We start from the raw sequence: 19,388 nt of genomic DNA, 5'->3' as shown, positions 1-19,388 counted from the left end.
TCTTCATACAAGGGAACAAAATGTAAACAATAAACAAATGTGACACCCTCACCGCAATCAACAGTGTCTGAAATTACCTTGTCTCTGATGTTAACGTCTGCCCCGTTTGCCAGTAACAGGTAGAACACCTCTTTGTGTTTGTGTTCGATTGCCCAGGTGATGGGAGTCCATCCTCCATCATCCTGCTCAATCACAAGTTACACTAATAATGTAAAACTACTTCATATTCAAACACATAGTTCACTAATTACCTCTAAGATGTACGGTTGAAAGCTGACAGAGCTGAGTGTTTTAAACGGTTACGGTGAGCAACTATTGAATTAAATATGATGTTTCTACCTGACAATTGATGTACTTGGATGTCCTGGAGAGCAGATGTTGCACAATGTCATAATGTCCCAGTTTAGATGCCAGATGCAGACAGGTGAAACCCATTACATCCTGATGTGAAAATATGATTAAAAAAACGGAACAACTGAAAAGACACGATCATATGTAAACTAGTTCATTGGAAATGATAGCAAGAGCAACTTAATAGATCTGGAAAAGGTTCAACTTCAAAATACAACAAACATTTTACTTTCACAAAATGTTCAGAGCAATTACAGGACCAAAGGTGTTTGAATGGGACAATCAAAGAAAACCTGTCATGTTACAGTATACAATCGTTTGTTAGGAAGTCAACAATAAATGGGCTTTCCTTATGTCGAATGTCCGCCTGGTGTGTGAGTGCTCATGTGTATGTGTTCAAGTAAGTGTGCTGTGTCAGAACTTACCTTGTGGTTAATAGCGGCTCCAGCCCTAATCAGGTACTTTACCGTCTCTAAATGGTTATTTTCGCAAGCTGCCATCAGGGGTGTTCTCTGCTCTTCATCGAACATCTCCAGGTTGGCTCCAGCCTATAAACACACACACATAGCTCATAACTCAAACAACAAGTGTTAAATTTCCGAACCACTACATAAATATTAACATGTACGGGTTGATGAGGTGTATGAGCAATCTCGGGGGGGAAAAAATTACGGTGGTGTTTTGTATCACATAATTAGTGTGTGTGCGTGTGTGTGTTGTAAAAAAAAAAAAAAAGAAAATGTACTGCTTCTAACCTGGATTAGCATATGGCAAATTTCCTCATGCCCTTCAGTAGCAGCAGCATGTAGGGGTGTTCGTTTGTTTTGGGTATCCATCAGAGTGTTGGGATCCTTTCCATCAACTGCTGTAGACAAAGTTGCTAGTTGACACTAGGCATAATGGCACTAAAACACTCAGTGAGACCAAATAGTTGGTGCCGCTTGTAAGACGAGGAAAAATAATATATTTAAGTTACCTAACAGATGAATAACTCTTTGGAGTTCCCCTTCTTCTGCAGAAACATAGAGCTGTCCGCTAGGATAATTTTTTTTTGTTGGTTTCAGGCTACAAAAACATGAAGCTCAATGAATTGTTTATTCTGAAGATGAAAAAGCATCCAAAGGAGTGGATGTTTGCAAAATGATGAAATATTTCAAATGCAACCTTACTTTTCATCATCTAGTTCCATCAGTATATTTTCTAGTGATTCGATAGGACTTCTGCTTGCATTGCCACTGTAGCAAATGAACAATTCCAAAGGAAATTAGATTCTTATGCCTTTTGTATTTTGTTATGTTTTTCATTTGGATGATTAAAAAGAAAATGTTTACCTGCTGAAGTTCAGCTCTCTATTCCTTTGTGGTTCACAAGTCTTTTTAGCTCTGAGTATCTGTGTAGCAGGTTTTGGCAGAGGAGGTGGAAGTGATGGTTCTCTATATGATCTTTGGAGGGAGGGTGAGGGTACCGTGACCTCTTTCGCGCTGCTGGCATTCTCTCCACAATGGGGACAAAACCTGCAATCCTTTAAAACTGAGGCACAATCCCTGTGAAACCGGTGGGAAATGCTACCATGGGGCTGGCACTCCATGAAGGTACCCTAAGGAACAAACAGCACAGCAAATGAATAGGAATAAGCAGGAAAATATCCATATTAAATACGGTATAGTCAATATTCACAAGTTAAGATGGGAGTGCAACCACAGTATTTTTGTGATGCTCAGGAGTGCTCTCACCACACTACAGAAGAGCCCACAGCCAGGGCAGCAATGGTGTTTAACCATGCTGGCCCTGTGATTCTCACACAGAACCAGCAAATGGACCACATTGGAAGGTCTCATCATTTCATGCTTTATCACATCTCTCTGACATCGATTCAGCTGAGGAGAGAAAACAAGACGTTGTCTTTGATCCAAACTGTTAAAAGTTCAAATACACTTGAATATTACCATAAATAATGACCTTGAAAAACAAATATTCATTCAGTGTAGGGCTGCACAATATATTGGGGGGGAAAAATCTATATTGCAATATTTTCACATGCAATATGCTTATGACAAAGAGCAATAAAGCAATCATTTTCCTATGGAATTGTATGCTTTGATCTGAATTTGACCAGTAGGACGCAAACTCGAATGTGCATCGCCACCCAATAGTTAGACATTATCTAGGAGAATTACAAGAAATTCACTAAAAGCACATCAAGCGTGATTATTTTGCCGCATGAAAAAAAATGTACTTTTATTAAATATAAAAATGGGATTCCTTTAGGTACATGCTAAACATTGCAATAATATCGATACCGCTGTAGCCAACATCCATATCACATATTGCATGTTTTTCTAGTATCGTGCATCCCCTAAGTCACTCCCACCTAAGCGCCCCCAATTATTGCTCTGTTATTGGACTTCTGTGCAAATCAAGGATTGAGCAAAACAAAAACCATGTTCAAAAATAAGGGTATCCATGCGTTCATTTGGCACTAGGACATCTCGGCTGGTGGGTACCGGTGGTTAGGGATGCCGTGAAGCTGAACAAAGAGTCCTATCTTGCTTTTCATACCTGTGGGACGAAGGTAGCAGCAGGCCAAATATTTTGAAGATTTGTTTGTTGCTGACACAGAAACTAGGAAATAGTTTTGTAAGGCTATGGAGAATGACTTCCGAGCGGCTTTGAAGAAATTGTAGTCCACCATCCGCCATCTCAGGAGGGCGAAGCAGTGCACCATTAAAAATATGGATAGTGTGACATTGTGAGTCGTAGGTGGAATACGTCAATGAGCTCAATTCCATTGACATGCTTTTCAATCAAGAAGCAGAATCTGGGTATTCTAAAGTGGGCTGATGAGATCCGGCCGAAGTTTCTCAAGGATGGGAATGTGGTGGGACATGTTGGCTCACATGCCTCGACAATGCATGGACCTTGGGGACAGTGTTTGTGGATTGGAAGACCAGGGGGGTGGTCCTTCTTCAGAAAGGGTACCAAAGAGATGGTAACAACATTACCTGGTAAGGTTGAATTGGGGTTCTGGAGTGGAGGGTCTGTCAGGAAGAGGAATCTCAGATTCAGGAGAAGCACTGTGGATTTTGCCCTGGCCATGTAAACAACGGATCAGTGGAGCAACCCCTGGAGCAGGGGTTCTTCAATCATGTTCCTCGAGGGCCGGTGTCCTGCCCGTTTTCTATCTCCCCCTGGTGCAACAAACCTGAACAAGCGTTATCTAGCTTTTGCAGACCTTGCTGATTATCTGATTATTTGAATCAGCAGTGTTGCAGCAGTGAGAGTTGGAAAGCCTGCAGGACACTGGATTGAGGACCCATGCCCTGGAGAGTATGTGGGAGTTTGCCCAACCAGTCTACAAGTGTTTTTGGACTGTGTTGCTCAGGGATTCCTGCGAAGGTGTGCTCCTGGAGTCTGGGGTACTGGACCCACAGCTACGAGTCATTCGGTCCCTGTACAACCGGTATCAAGACTTTGGTCTGCATTGCTGGCATGAAGTCTGATTCATTTCCAGTGAGGGGTAGAGTACACCTCAGCTGCTCTTTGTCACGGATTCCGTTATTTTTACATGGACGTTCTACTTCTAGATGCAACAGACGTCTAGTTTGGTGGCCTCTAGATTAAATCTTTGCTTTATGCAGAGATTGTGGTGCTGTTGGCTCCATCAAGCTGTGGTGTTCCAGCCAAGTGTGAAGCAATTGTGATAAGTATAAGCACCACCAAATCAAAGATCACGGGAAATCTTTTTAAAAATGTTAATAGTTGTAAAATTATTATAATATTGTTTTATTTTATTGACAGTTATTTAACTTGTTAAATTAATAAGAAACTAAGTTAAGACAATCACAGCAAATAGTTTTCAATCATAAAATAATTAGTGCTCTATAAAATGATATTATTTTCAAATAAGTGTGAATTTATTCAGCAATATTTTTTTTAATAAATAAAAAACTGTTAAATATGTGCGTCATGGTGGACGACTGGTTCACACAATGGCCTCACAGTGCAGAGGTGCAGGGTTTTGGCCTTTCTGTGTGGAGTTTGCATGTTCTCCGCGAGCCTGCGTGGGTTTCCTCCGGGGACTCCGGTTTCCTCCGCCATTCCAAAAACATGCATGGCAGGTTAATTGAGGACTAACTTTGAGGACTAAATTGTCTCTAGGTTTGAGTGTCAGCACGGATGGTTGTTAGTCTCTGTGTGCCCTGCGATTGGATGGCAACCAGTCTTGGAATTCAAGTATTTGTAATTTGCATGTACTGGCCCTTTAACTGACAGTTCAGTTGACAGTGCAAGTGCCAGAGCGGGTGTAAGATAAGCTGAAGATCATAATAACCTCAAGTAACCTTATATAATCAGTTTGTGTATTTTTAATCATGTTTTTATACACTAATTGCATTAAGATTGCACACGCACTTACATTTTTGCTTTAGTTTCTATTTCCTTGCTTTCATTGTAAGCCATGATGAGCTAGTTTCTGTTTCGTTATGAGTCTGCTTCAAGCTCTAATAAAAGCAGAGGCGGCGGGGCGGGAAGACAGGGAGTCCTACGGAGCTGCGAGCATGTCAACTGATCGCTCTCTGTCCCTCCCTCCCTGCCGGCCGGTAAAAATGAACAACCTTGCCTGGTTCCTTCTGGCCTCGGCCGTCACCTGTAGTAAGTTATTTCAGTAAGCTAAGCTCTCCCAAACGGCGTCAGGGCATTTAAACCTGACAGCGGGCAAGGGAGCAAATGAGAGGCAGGGAGAGAAAAAGAGAGAGAGCACTGTGACTATGCAAATTGGGGCTGCCACATTTTGGTCGTCGACCAAAAATCACCAACAGTTGTTGCGATTAGTCGACTAATTGTTAATTGTGGCATGTAGCACTAGCAAGCAGCGGCTCTTATATGACCATAAATAGCTTAAATTCTTTAAGGTATGTAGAAATTAATAAGATGATACAACATTCATCCTTGATTGAACTTTGCAGCCAGTACCGGCAATACAATACAACTTTATTGTTTAGAAATGATGGTGAGGCTTAAATTGAAGGCAATACTGTGGCTTTAAAATTTTGGGCTGTAAATGTTTAGTGTATTTTAAAATGGAAGCAAAACTCTACACAATCACTAATACTACAAAACTATCTGTGAATACATAAAGAAATATTTGGAAACTATTTGTTTCAAATGTAAAAGGTTGTAAACTCAGTACGGTAGTAAAGTAGGAAAATGCACTGGGCGTAAGAAAACTAAAATAAACACTTTTTAAAAACAAACATTTTTTTAAATTTGGTTTTTATTTAACCTTCATCCAGAACATTTTGCTTTTCTTCACTAGTTTGCGTAACTTAAAAGTACTTCATCGATTTACAAAATCAATGCACAAGGTACACACAACAACAAAAAAAACGTTTTGCAGCATAATGTAGTATATAGCAACAAACTAAATTATGCGTTATAATTTTATGTGATGTTAATTAGGGCTTGTGGCATATATGTTTTGTTACTTTGAGGACTAGTAATTCTCAGTTCATGAATGCATCACTCCGTTCGGTAGAGAAAGCGTCTCACAATCTTTCTCTCTTTCTCCTTCAATGTCAAACACGGACCAACACACACTGTTTTGGTTATTAATAAACTTGAGTTTGCAGACTGATGCCTCCTTAATCCATAATAGACGCTACAATATGTTAACAAACCATAAAGGACATCTTATAAGAGTTGCATCAAGCACACACCGTAACCTGTGTGTGCTAACTATAGTTAGCTTCCAGACACTATTGAACATGTCATAAATGAATTCTTGGTGATCAAGAATCTTCGTCGTGCTGCAATGAAAGGGACGTTTGCTGAGGGTGAAAGACTTTAAAAAGACGGAAGGACGAAAGTGTAAGGATCGAAGGTTGCGGTAAAATAGGGTAAAGTGTCCATCTAAGTAATTTTGTGAAATATCCCCACTTTTGGACTCTGTTGCTACCGCTAACACGGGTTTGCCATGAAACTCAACTACCAATAATCCTTCGGTTTTGCATCACGGACGACTCAGAATACCACAAATGAGCATGTGCGTTGCAGACAAGACATTGAGAATAAGCATTTATTTTTCGCATGGTGTTGCCCAATCAATTCTTTTATTATTATTATGGTTTTTTTTACATTGATGCATATTTTAAGCAGATTAGATCGATATTATATCGATTGTTGATGAATCTTTACATCCCTACTTTTCACACCCCTGAATTTGATCCATGAGCCCAGTCTGAGCAGCAGCAGTGTCTATTATAATTCAATAAAATACAGAATATACCATATTTTTGCGGTCATAAGACGCCTAGCGCTAGCATTAGCTCGGCTGCTGCTCGCGCTAGCTCGGCTGCTGCTTGCGCTAACTAGTGCCAGCTCCCCAGGACTCAAGAGATCGTTGCCAGAGGTGAGGTAAAGATGTCATGAAACTATTAGGGATCATTGCCAATAACAATGACTCTAACCAATAGAAGGTGTCTGGGCAATAGTCTTCTAGACAACGTCAGGGGAGGGACTTCACTGGTCACCACACTCCTTAGAGTCACGGTTTCAAATCTAAACCAAAAGAAAACTCAGCATACAAGCAAACAATGAAACAAAGAAATAAGATTAACACAAAACATGTATCTCTCATGCCATCTATATATCCAAAAGAAATAAAAATAACACAAAAAGATTATAGCAATGGCTTCTTGGGAGGCACTCAGACTCAGCCAATAACATGGCTGTTTAGAGAGATGTGCTGTTGTGCTTGGGGCTTTTTGCAGTCTGTTGTCTAAACCTGGGACGTTTCTTGCTTTCAATAACATAAATGATAAGACAGACTACAACATTGTGGACAGCTGCCCTTTTGTCCAGCTTTCTCCTACACCATCACCCAAACACAATAGTCACATAATGTATAAGTCACAGTCAATTTTAAGCATAGATGACTCAGACTTTGTCCAGCAGGGTGTGCTAACATGCACTCCGAACAGCCCAATGAGTAAACGGGTTGATAGTCGCAAGTAATGCTTAGTCCATATAATGGGCGCGTCGCTTTAAAAGGCGCTTTGATTGTTTTGGGGAAGATTAGGGACTTTAAAGAGCGCCCTGTGACACGGAAAATACGGTACATCAATTTCAAATACTTGACAAACAGGTTGCTTCTGGATTGATCAAAGTATTAATTCGAAAATTTGTTCTAGGCAAGGTGGAAATGTCACTCCAAGTATCCTAAAGGTTTCACTCATGTTTCGTTTTTACCGTTCCATCTGCGCTCTCCGTGGCCATACAGGTCTGATCCTGTTCAGACAATCTTCCGCCACAGGGAGGAATCTCCATACGACAGCAGCACAATGGTAACTCTTCAGTTAGGTCTGATTCTGTCACTTCAGCAAGTTCTGGTCAAAATACAAAGATATCATTAATATATGTAGAAAAGTGATTGTACTTGTACTATTTACGGAACATTAATACAGTCAGTCAGTGAGATGCAACGGTTACCCGATGAGTGTGGTAAAAGTAGCTCTTCCTGACTTTTCAGATCAAGACAGGCTAAATTCAGCTCCGTGTATTCAACGTGGTTTGCTTCTGCAGATTGTGCTTCTCTTCTCATACTTGCTGCGTCTCCCGATTTTGTAATCATAGAAATGATCCCATCTACTCCAACATGGCTCATCTGCACAGTGTTGTGAGAGAATCATACTTTTTATTGAAAACAGAAATGTGTGTGGATAGGAATACAGGGTGGGGGGTGAATGTGGCGCTAGCCTTCAATTTAATTTTCATCTATCTATCCATTTTTAATAACTCTCATTCTATTCAGGGTCACATAGAGCTGGAGCCTATCCAAGCTAACAATGAGAAAAAGGCAAGGCCCTACACTCTGCACTGTTCACCAGTCAATCAATTACAGATACATTCACAAAGTTACTGAGTGCAAATAATAAAAAAACAAAATTATTGGTCATAAAAAAAGCAAATAATTCTCAGGGAGAAACTTGAATTACAGGGGAAAATTGTTATAAGCCTTTTTGTTGACATGACAAACTAATAGTTCACCCCCCCCCCGCACCAGTACACCATAATAACAGAATCAGGTTCAGCACCAACAAACCAGCAAGCTGTGACTCTGAACTGTAACTATACAGGGTCAAAACATTGGTAGACGCCACTGAGATCATAAACTCATGAACAAAAAGGATTATTTTAAAACCTTCAAATACATTGAACACAAGACATTAAACCCTGAGAATAATTCAGTTCCGAGCAATCACATTTACAAAAACAATCACTACAGTTCTTTTTGTGAGTCCGACATGGACAATGAATTCAACGGAAAAGTCAAAATGGAAAATGCATTTTAATAGAAGTGTCATTGAAACTTACGGTGATAAAACTCAAAGAACACTTCACCAAATTAAACAAATTCAAAAATGTGGTATCAGAAACTTGGCTTGACAATGAAAAAGAAGTGACATGGGACTACAAGGATATTTGCAACAAATGGGGAGAACATAAAGGGAGAGGTGATTGTGATATGTGTGGACAGTAACATGGATAGCTTGACAAACACCATGGATGCATCATGGAATGTTTAACTCTTGAAATACATATTCTGAGTGTGCGAGTGCGAGTGCGAGAGACATCTGCGCCAGGAGCCAATGTGCATGTCTGTCAGCCAATGTAGTGTAGTTTTGATCTTGTGAAAAATATTTCAGAAAAATAAACTTTTTAGGAAACAAAAGCATTCGTATTATTTATCAATGTGCAAAAACTCACCTTTTCTGAGTGTTTCAGGGGCTTTGCTTTCTTTTTTGGGACAAAGTTGTAGAGTCCCATCTTCCTTTTCTTCTTCTTCACAGCTATGAAGAAACATCATGCATGTAAGCAGCCAATGGGAAACACACGGGTGATTTATTACTTGAAACATTCAATTAGTTACTACAATTCAATAAATGCTGTGATGGACTCTAAGGCCTAGCTCCATAGTGGGTAAAATTGTCAGGCAAGAACATGTGCTAATGGGACACATCTGCTGGAAAAAAATATGATGATAAAATAGAAGAACTCTTGACTAAATAAGCGAAATAATATTGAATGAATGTTTAAGGCTATTGCATTTCACTGACAAGGTATTTAAGTACTTGTGACACACAGTGGTGCCTTGAGATAAGAATGACCTGAATTACAACTTTTGAGATATGAGCCATCATTCTGATATTTTTTGTCTGATGGCTTGCGAGCACGGACTTGAGATACGTTATGCGGGCAGTTAACGAAACTTAACATATTTTACAACTGTTCAAAAAAGAGGCTTCAAGCTGTTCAATGTCGCTCCCAGTTGTGTATTAATTGTATTCCGTTTCACTGAGGTTTACCAGAGCGTCCAAAATTCATAGGAATTGGGTTTGTAGTAAGTTGCGAGAAATAATATCAAGCATTTCAATATTCATTTTAATTCCTCTTCTCTATTTTATTTATCTATTTTTTAATTTCTTTATTTATATATTATTTCCAATTTTTTCTTTCGTTGAACAGTTTGATTTTAATTGCTTTTATTGATGTCCTTGAAGGTCTTGAAAGGCGCTTGCAAATTAAATGTAGTCAATATACTGAAATTCAGTAGTATTTATTTACACTACATCCGAGACAAACTACTACAGAAAGGTACATTCTCTTTCCATTACTTACTCATAATGTACCTTTTTAAGTTACAATCGCTCTTCTAACAACAAGATACAATTTATTCTACATTATTCATGTTAAAAATGGAAAATTTAAATATCAGCCAAGCATGGATTGTGATGTCGCCCAAAGGACTTGCCTGAATCTGTTTTCCTCGAACCCGCACACATTAATTCGATAGCGGCACTGAGAAAATCATTCCTACATTAATTTCTTATGTGATTCAACACTCTAAAATACACTAATCACAGGAGCATTAATGTATTATCAGAATGCACACTCCCTCTTTAATTAAAAATGCTCATGTCCTCTTTGTGAAGCAAAATTTATCGTGATATCTTTAAGGCATTTATGTTTGTTTTAATACATGAAAAAACAACAACAACCTGAGTGAAGTTTAGTGGAGATGAAGGCAGTTCTCTTTTCACCATCTTTAACACAAATCTCTGTGACCTCAGGTGATGCGCAAGTGTTCATATCAGTCAAGTCCAACGTTGTTTTCGTTTCAGCAGGCTTAAGACAGAAGACAGCAATGAAGATACATTACTGCGTATAACAATTTCCCCAAAAAACAGGTTCCCTACATTGAAAGACAAGGTCAAATGTAATACATTCAATAGATTTAATGAAAGAAGGAAGGTGAGGAAAAAAGTGAAAATGAAAAACATTTTGGATCCACAGAATAAAAAAAAAAAAAGAAGAACAAATCTCAAAAGTCAAATGCCTCTAAAGTAGGAAGTAGAATTTCAAAATCAACCAAATTTTTCAAGGCAAAACATCCTACAAATTTGGATTATCTCAACAAGTGTGTTTAATTTTTTGAGTTTTCAGCACTCTTCAAAATACACAAAGAAAAAACAGTACAATTTAGGGTTGGGCGATAAACCGAAAATTTACCGTTACCGAAATTTAATACACTGACGACATCATTTTACCCATGTCGGTAAATTCGGTGTTTAAAAAAAAAAAAAAAAGAAGTGTTGTCTTTTTGCGGCTATGTTGATGCCCCTTTAAGACGGCTACAGCGGCTGTAGGTCACGTGACGTGACTCCCCCCAGCAGAACAAAAAAAAAAAGAAAACAGACGCTGTCGTAGCTGGCGATTCAAATCTGGCGATTCAAATCCAGAAGCGGCTGACACGGCTGAAGACGAAGTAACGTTAATTGAAGTTGTTCCTGTTGCGCTTGTCCCAAAAAAAAATTCGACATCTGACGTTTGGAAATGTTTTGGGTTCCATAAAGACGATGTTTGAGCAAAAGAACGAACTACAAAGTCCGTTGTAAGCACCCAAAACAGCGCGTCCAACCTTTTCTTTTTCACCACTCACAACACAACCATGCTGTTGACTTGGAGCTTGTGCTGAAAGTTCAAAGGGAGAAGCAAGGTTCGACCAGTGACAACAGCCCATAACGGAGGCGACACCATACGAGAGAATGTCTAAGAGGTGGACGCGATAGCCTAGCACATGGCTAAAGATTTAGCTCCTCTAGTTACCGTGGAGCGCATAGGATTTAAACGGCTCTTGAAAGTAGCCGACAAGAGGTACGGAAATATTTGTCGCAAACCGTACTTCCCAATATGGACAACATCGGGACGGGAGCTTATACATGTCAAGCATTTTGCATCCACATCCGACTTGTGGTCGAGTCGCAACATGGATCCCTGTTTGAACCGGACTGTGCATGACGAAGACGACAAGTGGCGACCGCGCACCAGAGTACTCGAGATGGCACATTTTCCCGATGATGCACACTTGTTTATTTGCATTGACTTTTTTCCCATTTTATTTAGCATTTTATTTGCCGACCACACTAGCTCCTTTACACATGGCATTATTTATATTGTTTACAAGAGACCTTTACACAAATCTAGGCCTTTGCACATCGCATTACAGCACCTCGGCGCAATCTACTTGCACAAAAGATTTTGCGAGAGGTACTCCTTTTCTCCTGTTCTTTGTGACATTGATCAAGTCATGCAAAGCAAGTTATTTGGAATGTTTATACAAATGATTTTTGTACTTTTATTTTTCATTGAAAGTAATGTGTACCAGTTGGTCAATAAAAAAACAGTTAATATGCATTTCCTGCATTTATTTTGATTTTGGTCCACGGGTGGAAATTTATTGTGCATTTATCGTTATTGAGGTAAAATGGCTTAATTTATCGCGATATTGATTTTAGGTCATATCGCCCAGCCATAGTACAATTAATATCGCTTCGTAACAACATGGTTGAAATTAGGGATGTACGTATAGCCAAACGTCAAAATGTGATACCACAATATGTACCTCACGATACGATCATTTTCCACAATATTGTGGGGAGGTTGGAAATACTGTATAAAAACGCACAATATTGTAAGGAAAAAAAACCGCATGATATTGAAATAAAAAACACAATACAGGTGTTGTGTTTTGGTACATCATAACAGCAGTGACAAAGAAATAGGATTGGCCCGTTACTTTAATGTATCATGTAACTATTGGCTAAGGAGCTAAAGTATCATGTTCAATTTAATTCACAATACTGAGTTTAGCTGAAGCGGGCAAAAAGTCAGTTATGAAAGAGATATGTTGCTTTTAATATTGTAACATGACAACAGCAATACTGTGGCAATTCCAATACTGCCGTTATTTTTACAGACCTGGTTGAAAACACTCCATTGAAATCGCTGCTCTCCAAACCCAACTGTTTACAGATTACTCCAGGGGTGTTCAACCCCAATTCTTGAGGACCCCAAACCAGCATGTTGTAGATGTCTCCTTCCTCCAACACACCTGATTCAAATGATCAGTTTATCAGCAAGCTCTGAAAAACCTGATCAATCCTAATCATTTGAATAAGGCGTGTTTGAGGCCAGAGACATCTAAAACTTGCTGGATAGTGCGACCGTAGGACTGGATGGACACCCCTCCTGGAGCGCAGGAGTATTGGTATAGGGCCATTACTTTTCAATTCAAGGTATCGATACTCGCAACAGTAGACGATATCAGTATCAGCCATCCTCTTGTGACCGTTTTATGATCAGGAATGAAAGGCAAAACATGTCAGACTGATTCCAATTAAGAAACAAATTCTGTAAATACATGTATATTTGTAAGATTTATGTTACTACTTTGTAGAGAATGAATCTGGCTGTCACTGTTTTACAAACAACCACAAATCACGGTTTAGTCCAAAAAAAAATAGGGCAAAATATAATCAAACAAATGAGACAGTTAAATATGACTATCTACGAGTAACACACCCACACACTTATAAACTTCATGTGTAGTGAACTAATACTCTCTTACAGCGCATGCATTAGCGTTGACCACCCACCTTAGGACTACTTTATCTTTTTAGCTGACTCATTGTTGCCATAGTGCATTCATATTTTACAGCCTTATTTTGAATTATGAGTGGAATGCCGAGCATCGGACATGGCTAACACTGGTATTTTCTCTTGATATTGATCCAGTGACCATTGCGATACATTGAATTATTGTCCCAGCCCTAATATGACCTACGAAAGGCTGTAGAGACTGTGGATAGGCTGGATGTGGCCTGCAGGCCCGACTTTGCCCAGATGTGGTGTAACTCTTTGCATTCAACCATGAGGTCAGTTCAGTGGCTTGAGAAAAAAAAAATTGAGAATCAAATAACAACCTCTGGTGCTCATCTGAGAAACACACCAAAAATGTAATACACACCTCTGTATACAGCTCTTAATCACAAAAGTCTGAAATGGCTTCAAATGCCCACAGTCAACAGATATTAATGCCATTCCATGTTCTTAACCTACAGGAAGGTACATTAAAAACTTAAAAAAACATATCAATTAAAAGATCTGGGGGAAAAAAATGAAACCTTGAGAAGAGGCCGCAAGAAGGGGAATCCCCTTCTAGGATGATGTAATTCAACACAATATTGTGCTGTACTATGTTAGTGACTGAGTGAGTGAGTGACTGGAAGATAAACACTTAAGGAGAACAAGATCCAAGATGGCCAATTTTTCACCAACAAGCTCAGTTTATATTATTTTTGATCAGGAAACTGAAATTGGATGTCATTTTCTTTTTTTTATCTTTTCATTTTGGAGAAATTAGGAAAGAAGGCCACTTGAAAAACGCTTACTTTTAATGAGGAGTATGGCCACGCCCTCTCGACTCACTTCATGTTTCGCTCAGTCATTGGAGGGACCGATTACAAACACTCCATTAGAAATCAGCTCAAATATATCACTGCGCATATTATCACTATAAGTGTGATAGTAGCGGTACAGCTTTTCAGCATGTCAATATTATGAAACTCACTCATGCAATTAAATGTTTATTCATTGAACATTGAATGTCCACTTTCTTTCCAAAACGCAGTGGGCTGAAATGATCAATTATGAGACACAAACGTCAAAGACAGATCCATTCATCAGACATTTGTGGGATTTAATATTATGCTCTACTTTCTACAAAAGCGCATTAGTAGATTCTTACCTCATCTCCACGTGTACTTGCGTGCGTATTTTCAGAAGACGTGACGTAATCATTTCTTGCACTGGACGTTTGGGCGCCTGAGCTTCCGACGGATGCTGTAACAAGTTCATCATTCCGAAGAAGCTGAGCGTTCAGTTGTCCAGTTGTGCAAAGTAGCAGGCAGCCTGGAGATCCAGACCTTCTTAGCGGAGCGCCACTCGGTCGTGTGCTGACTATGTGAAAGGGAGTTGTTTTTACTCTTGACCTCTCATTTTGCTTGACCCTGGTTCTCACACCTGTCCCTAAATTATTGACTGGTCCCTCATCTGGCCGAGGACCTTCTGTGACTCCATTGCGGTCCATGAATCTCCCGAGGAAACTCAACTGCTGGTCAAATGAATTACCGCCTACAATTTGTTATACAAACATTTAATGTCCAACAAACGGGCGCACTCAAAACTGATGTTTGACGTCGCTCATGAAGTGAACTGTAGGGAAAAGTTGCACCTCGCGTCACCCTATAAACAACTCCAATAAAAGTAACATTCAAATGTTCTCACCGCTCTGCAGAGGCTGTGGTATGGCGAGTTACAGTTATGGTTTAGTTGTGAAATATTTTCTGGTGTTTTCCTTGCATTAAACCAAACATAATCAAGATCAGCGCATCTTTAATAAAGTTTTTCACACATGAACAGTTTCCAACTCTCTGCTCGATATGTATCCTTTCTTTCCGCCCTTTCTTCTTCTCTACCCTATTTGCTGTTTGGCAAGTCAGCGTTTAGGCACATTACCGCCACTTACTGGACTGGAGGATAGAACGGGGGAAAGGCAGCAAAAACAACTAAAATTAAAAAAAAAAAAATCAACGGTATTTTAAAGCACTTTAAGACAACCACCGCTGTATACAAAGTGCTGTATATGGAGCAAAGGTAAGTCAAACAATAGAACAAATTAATAATGAAGACTGTAAAGGAACAAAAACATCAAAACCCCCCAAAACAAGTCTCATGCTGAGTCAAAAGTCAAAGATTAAAAGATTTAAGATGACTTTTAAAGATGGGAAGAGAGGTGGCTTGCCGAAAGCTTAGCAGGAGATCATCCCAAAGAGTGGGACCGGCAACAGAAAAGTCTCAGAGCCTTTGCTTAGTCCTCTGTACCTCTAGCGTCTGGTTCACAGACCTGAGGCACCGGGCAGGTGTCTAATGGGGGGAGCATCTCAGAGAGATAAGGTGGGTCGAGACCATTTCAAGATTTGAAAACAAAGAGAATCTTAAAAATAAATCTAAAAATTTACAGGGAGCCAGTGAAGGGACGCCAGAGTAGGACCTTTGTGCTCCCTCTAGTGAGTACTCGTCAAGAGGTGAGCAGTAGCATTTTGGACCAACTGGAGACGCTTGATGAGTCCTAACTGTAGAAACTATCAATGAACAATTGCAGTTATCTATTCCACTTTTCGGTGGAAGAGTCTGAGAAAATGGGCGGAGGGAGTATAAGTACACAATCAATAATTTAAAATAGTACACATGGGTTGTGACAATTAACCTGAATAAGGCTTGATAAATGTACTCTTTTGGCCTCTTCACTGTTTGTTACGTCAGCATACTTTCCAGATTGGATAAGAGACATGCAGTTTGTCTTTTTTCTACTTGTGTTCGGCTTTGCGGCAATCCTATTGAGCTGTGCAAGTACATCATTAAATCAGTGGTAGGCGTCAAGGCTTTCAAGGCCCTCTCTGCTGGCCTAACATAATCAAGAAATCGTGATCTTATTCTTCACATTAATGTGATATTATATCCCAGTGTTGTATTTTTAATGGGAGTTTTTATCCAATCAGAATTCAGCTAGCTCATGTTGGCACGCAGATTGCACTGATACCAGTAGCACACACTATTCGTCCGATGCCTTCAGATACAATTGTGCGGCCATCTGTTCTGTCAAAGTCAATGAGCTTTCAAAGTTGATAAACAGTTACGATAGCCAAGCAGATCACGAGCTGGGTACAGTGAGCCTTCTCGCTGGCCTGACATTGAAGATGATGCAACATCTTGTGATTTGATACTCACTCGTGAAGGGGCAGCTCAATGCGGAATCAACACACCCGGAAGTCGTAACTAGCGACCTTTCCAAAAATGTAAAACCATATTTATGCTTTTTTTTAAACCACAATGGCCGAAGGAGAATGTGGATTTAATTGCGGATACACTTGCGAGGCCATTTCAGAGACTGACCTTTCAAGGGAGTCATCCAACACTCACTGTATGTATATTATTTGTCCAGCCGTGATGTCATAAATGATGGTGTTATGAGGGGGATTCATTCAAGTAGGACTTCACTGAAAGCCTACGTGCGAAATGCACAACCCGCCACTGCATTAAACCAAGGCTCAGGTCTCGCTATTAACTGCAGAGTTTTTAATAGAGCCAGCGAATCCAATACAGCACGGCAGAATGACTGGAACCAAGAGGTGAGTTTGTTTTGTTTGAAGAGGGAACACAAAGCTCATCAAAGACATCTGCAAAACAACCAGCACTGATGGGGTCGAAAATCTGGCGGCTACACTCCAAAGCGGCAGATTTAACATCAGCACAGGAGAGAAAGATATTGTCATGTGATCAGAAATCACAATGTCCAAGGCATTTAAGTTTGTTCTGTTCTGACCAACAGACCCCAGACTGTGTTGCTCGGCCCCTAGACGTCCTCCACCCGTACGCTGAGCACCGGTTCTCCTCAAGGATGCGTGCTGAGCCCTCTCCTATACGCCCCCTACACCTACGGCCCACGGTAACAACACCATCGTCAAGTTTGCTGCCGATACGACAGTGGTCGGTCTGATCTCGAAAGGTGACGACACAGCCTATAGAGAGGAGGTCCAAAGACTGACGGCTTGGTGCGAGGACAACAGACTGCAATTGCAAAAACAAAGGAGATCGTCATCGACTTCAGGAGGAACAAGACGGTGCCGCCCACCTCTGCATCGAAGGCGTGTGTGTGGAGAGGGTCCACACGTTCAAGTTCCTGGGAGTACAGATCTCCGATGACCTTTCTTGGACACACAACACCACAGCAGTGGTAAAGAAGGTCCACCAGCGTCTGCACTTCCTGAGAGTCCTCAGGAAATTCAACCTGGACAGGTTGCTGCTGCTGGCCTTCTACCACTCATCCATCGAGAGCCTGCTGACCTACTGTGTCTCCACCTGGTACAGCGGCTGCACTGAGGCGGACAGAGTGAGGCTCCAGAGGATAGTCAAAACGGCGCATAGGATTATAGGCTGCCCTCTCCCCTCACTGTCGGACATCTACGCCGCCCGGTGCCTCAGAAGGGCTCGCAACATCGTCAAAGACAATACCCACCCAAACTCACACCTATTCGACCTGATGCCCTCTGGCAGGCGCTACAGGTGCATCAAATCAAGGGCTAATAGACTGAGAAACAGTTTCTTTCCAAGAGCCATCTCTATTCTAAACTCTCACACACACACACACACACACGGCCACACATACCTTGCAGAACAGCGACGTGCTGTGTTTTTATATATCCTATTCAGTATTATTTTCCATCTCACTATTTATTCTCTTATCTAATTTATATATTTAATTGGATTATTGTTGTATTGCACTGGAGAGGGGAGCTCTCTAATCTCGTTGCACACTTGAGTACAATGACAATAAAGGGATTTCTGATTCTGATTTAACACTGGTAAACTATTCGCGCTAACTAGGTCTAAAGTAAGTCCTTGTTCATGTGTCGGGCAAGTCAGATACGGTACAAAATTAAAAGAATCAATAAGGCTAAACAAGTCCTTTGACAATGTTTTTTTTGGACAACAAACGTGACTAATAAAATTCCCCATGAGGAGAATATGATCAAACTAAAGCCTGGTTTCAACAAGAAGATTTGAAGTCAATTAAAAAGTCCTTGTAAATGTCAGCGCATAGGGCAGGGACAGCAAGGCCTCCTTCAAAGAGAGTGGCTTCGAAGGAGGCGCGGTGAAGGATTCTATTACGATTACTGGCATTATTGTAAACACATACGGGACAGAATGTCGATAATTAAAGTTAGCAGGTTCATATTTACTGAATATTTTAAACATCGATGAAACAAGAAGCATTTATCAAATGAAACTAGAAGCACGGGTCACAAGAATGACTGGGATTGTAGTCCTGATCTTTACTGATTTATTATATTATTCTCATATGATAAAATTTATAGTACTTAGTTTAAATGTGTGAACTTTATTGAAATTATCAGTGGTGAGAATAGATTTGCGCACATAGCATTTCCATGAGCTGCCCTCACATTCACAGCACTTCATGGACAAATACGACGAAGCACATTCTCCACATTGGCTGTAGCGATGCAAACATACCAAATTGGGCACTGGAGGACTCACACAGACGCAATCAAAAGAAAAACACATTCCGAAAGACATAATTGGAGATCGGAGCACATGCACTTCCGCATACACACACACAGACATACACATACACTTGCACATACACGCGCACACATGCACACTGACAAGATTACAGAAGAATGCCAGCGGAGAGACGGCCCGCCGGAGAAGGCCAGCCTTGGCGTGCCAGTCTACGGGACCAGACGGGAATCGACCATCATCAACTATCCAGACGATGACTAACCTGGGGAAAACCTTCCCTTGGACGTGGACCCGTGCCTTGGGAGGGAGCGAGGACGACCGATTCAACCTACATTACCCTTGACATAAAAAACTCCTATAAAAACTGAAACTGGGCTGAAAGATGGCGCGCATTTTTTGACTGGGCTGGCCCGAGTGCAGTTTCTCGTGAGATTAAGAAAAAGCCGCCCAGATATCTGTCTTTGTACTATTTCCTGAACTCCAGAACTTGAAGAAACTAAATATCGGAACTCTAATCAGTTGTGGAGTCTTTATTTTAC

General features: G+C 40.5%; 1 protein-coding gene across 5 annotated transcripts in view; it reads right to left on the bottom strand.

Moving 5' to 3' along the window:
- LOC148314546 (histone-lysine N-methyltransferase EHMT1-like) overlaps positions 1 to 15,201 on the bottom strand; it is a 31,525-nt gene extending 16,324 nt beyond the window's left edge. For 2 of the 5 annotated variants that reach the window (XM_088287647.1, XM_088287652.1), the window contains exons 1-13: positions 14,495 to 15,201; positions 10,404 to 10,533; positions 9,115 to 9,197; positions 7,837 to 8,011; positions 7,597 to 7,733; positions 2,085 to 2,228; positions 1,683 to 1,948; positions 1,521 to 1,586; positions 1,328 to 1,416; positions 1,107 to 1,216; positions 777 to 899; positions 340 to 441; positions 78 to 182 (exon numbers count right to left, since the gene is read on the bottom strand). In XM_088287647.1, the coding sequence (XP_088143773.1) occupies positions 78 to 182; positions 340 to 441; positions 777 to 899; positions 1,107 to 1,216; positions 1,328 to 1,416; positions 1,521 to 1,586; positions 1,683 to 1,948; positions 2,085 to 2,228; positions 7,597 to 7,733; positions 7,837 to 8,011; positions 9,115 to 9,197; positions 10,404 to 10,533; positions 14,495 to 14,836 (1,872 nt within the window). In that variant the 5' untranslated portion in view covers positions 14,837 to 15,201. The remainder of the gene's footprint in view (positions 1 to 77; positions 183 to 339; positions 442 to 776; positions 900 to 1,106; positions 1,217 to 1,327; positions 1,417 to 1,520; positions 1,587 to 1,682; positions 1,949 to 2,084; positions 2,229 to 7,596; positions 7,734 to 7,836; positions 8,012 to 9,114; positions 9,198 to 10,403; positions 10,534 to 14,494) is intronic. The other 3 variants (XM_088287650.1, XM_088287648.1, XM_088287651.1) reach the window with 3 other exon arrangements.
- Between the last annotated feature and the right edge of the window lie 4,187 nt (positions 15,202 to 19,388).

The sequence above is a fragment of the Idiotropiscis lumnitzeri genome, unplaced genomic scaffold, assembly GCF_059441095.1.
Source record: "Idiotropiscis lumnitzeri isolate Australia: NSW breed Sydney's pygmy pipehorse unplaced genomic scaffold, RoL_Ilum_1.0 HiC_scaffold_271, whole genome shotgun sequence".
Taxonomy (NCBI): Eukaryota; Metazoa; Chordata; class Actinopteri; order Syngnathiformes; family Syngnathidae; genus Idiotropiscis; species Idiotropiscis lumnitzeri.
This window is presented reverse-complemented; position numbering and strand designations above follow the sequence as displayed.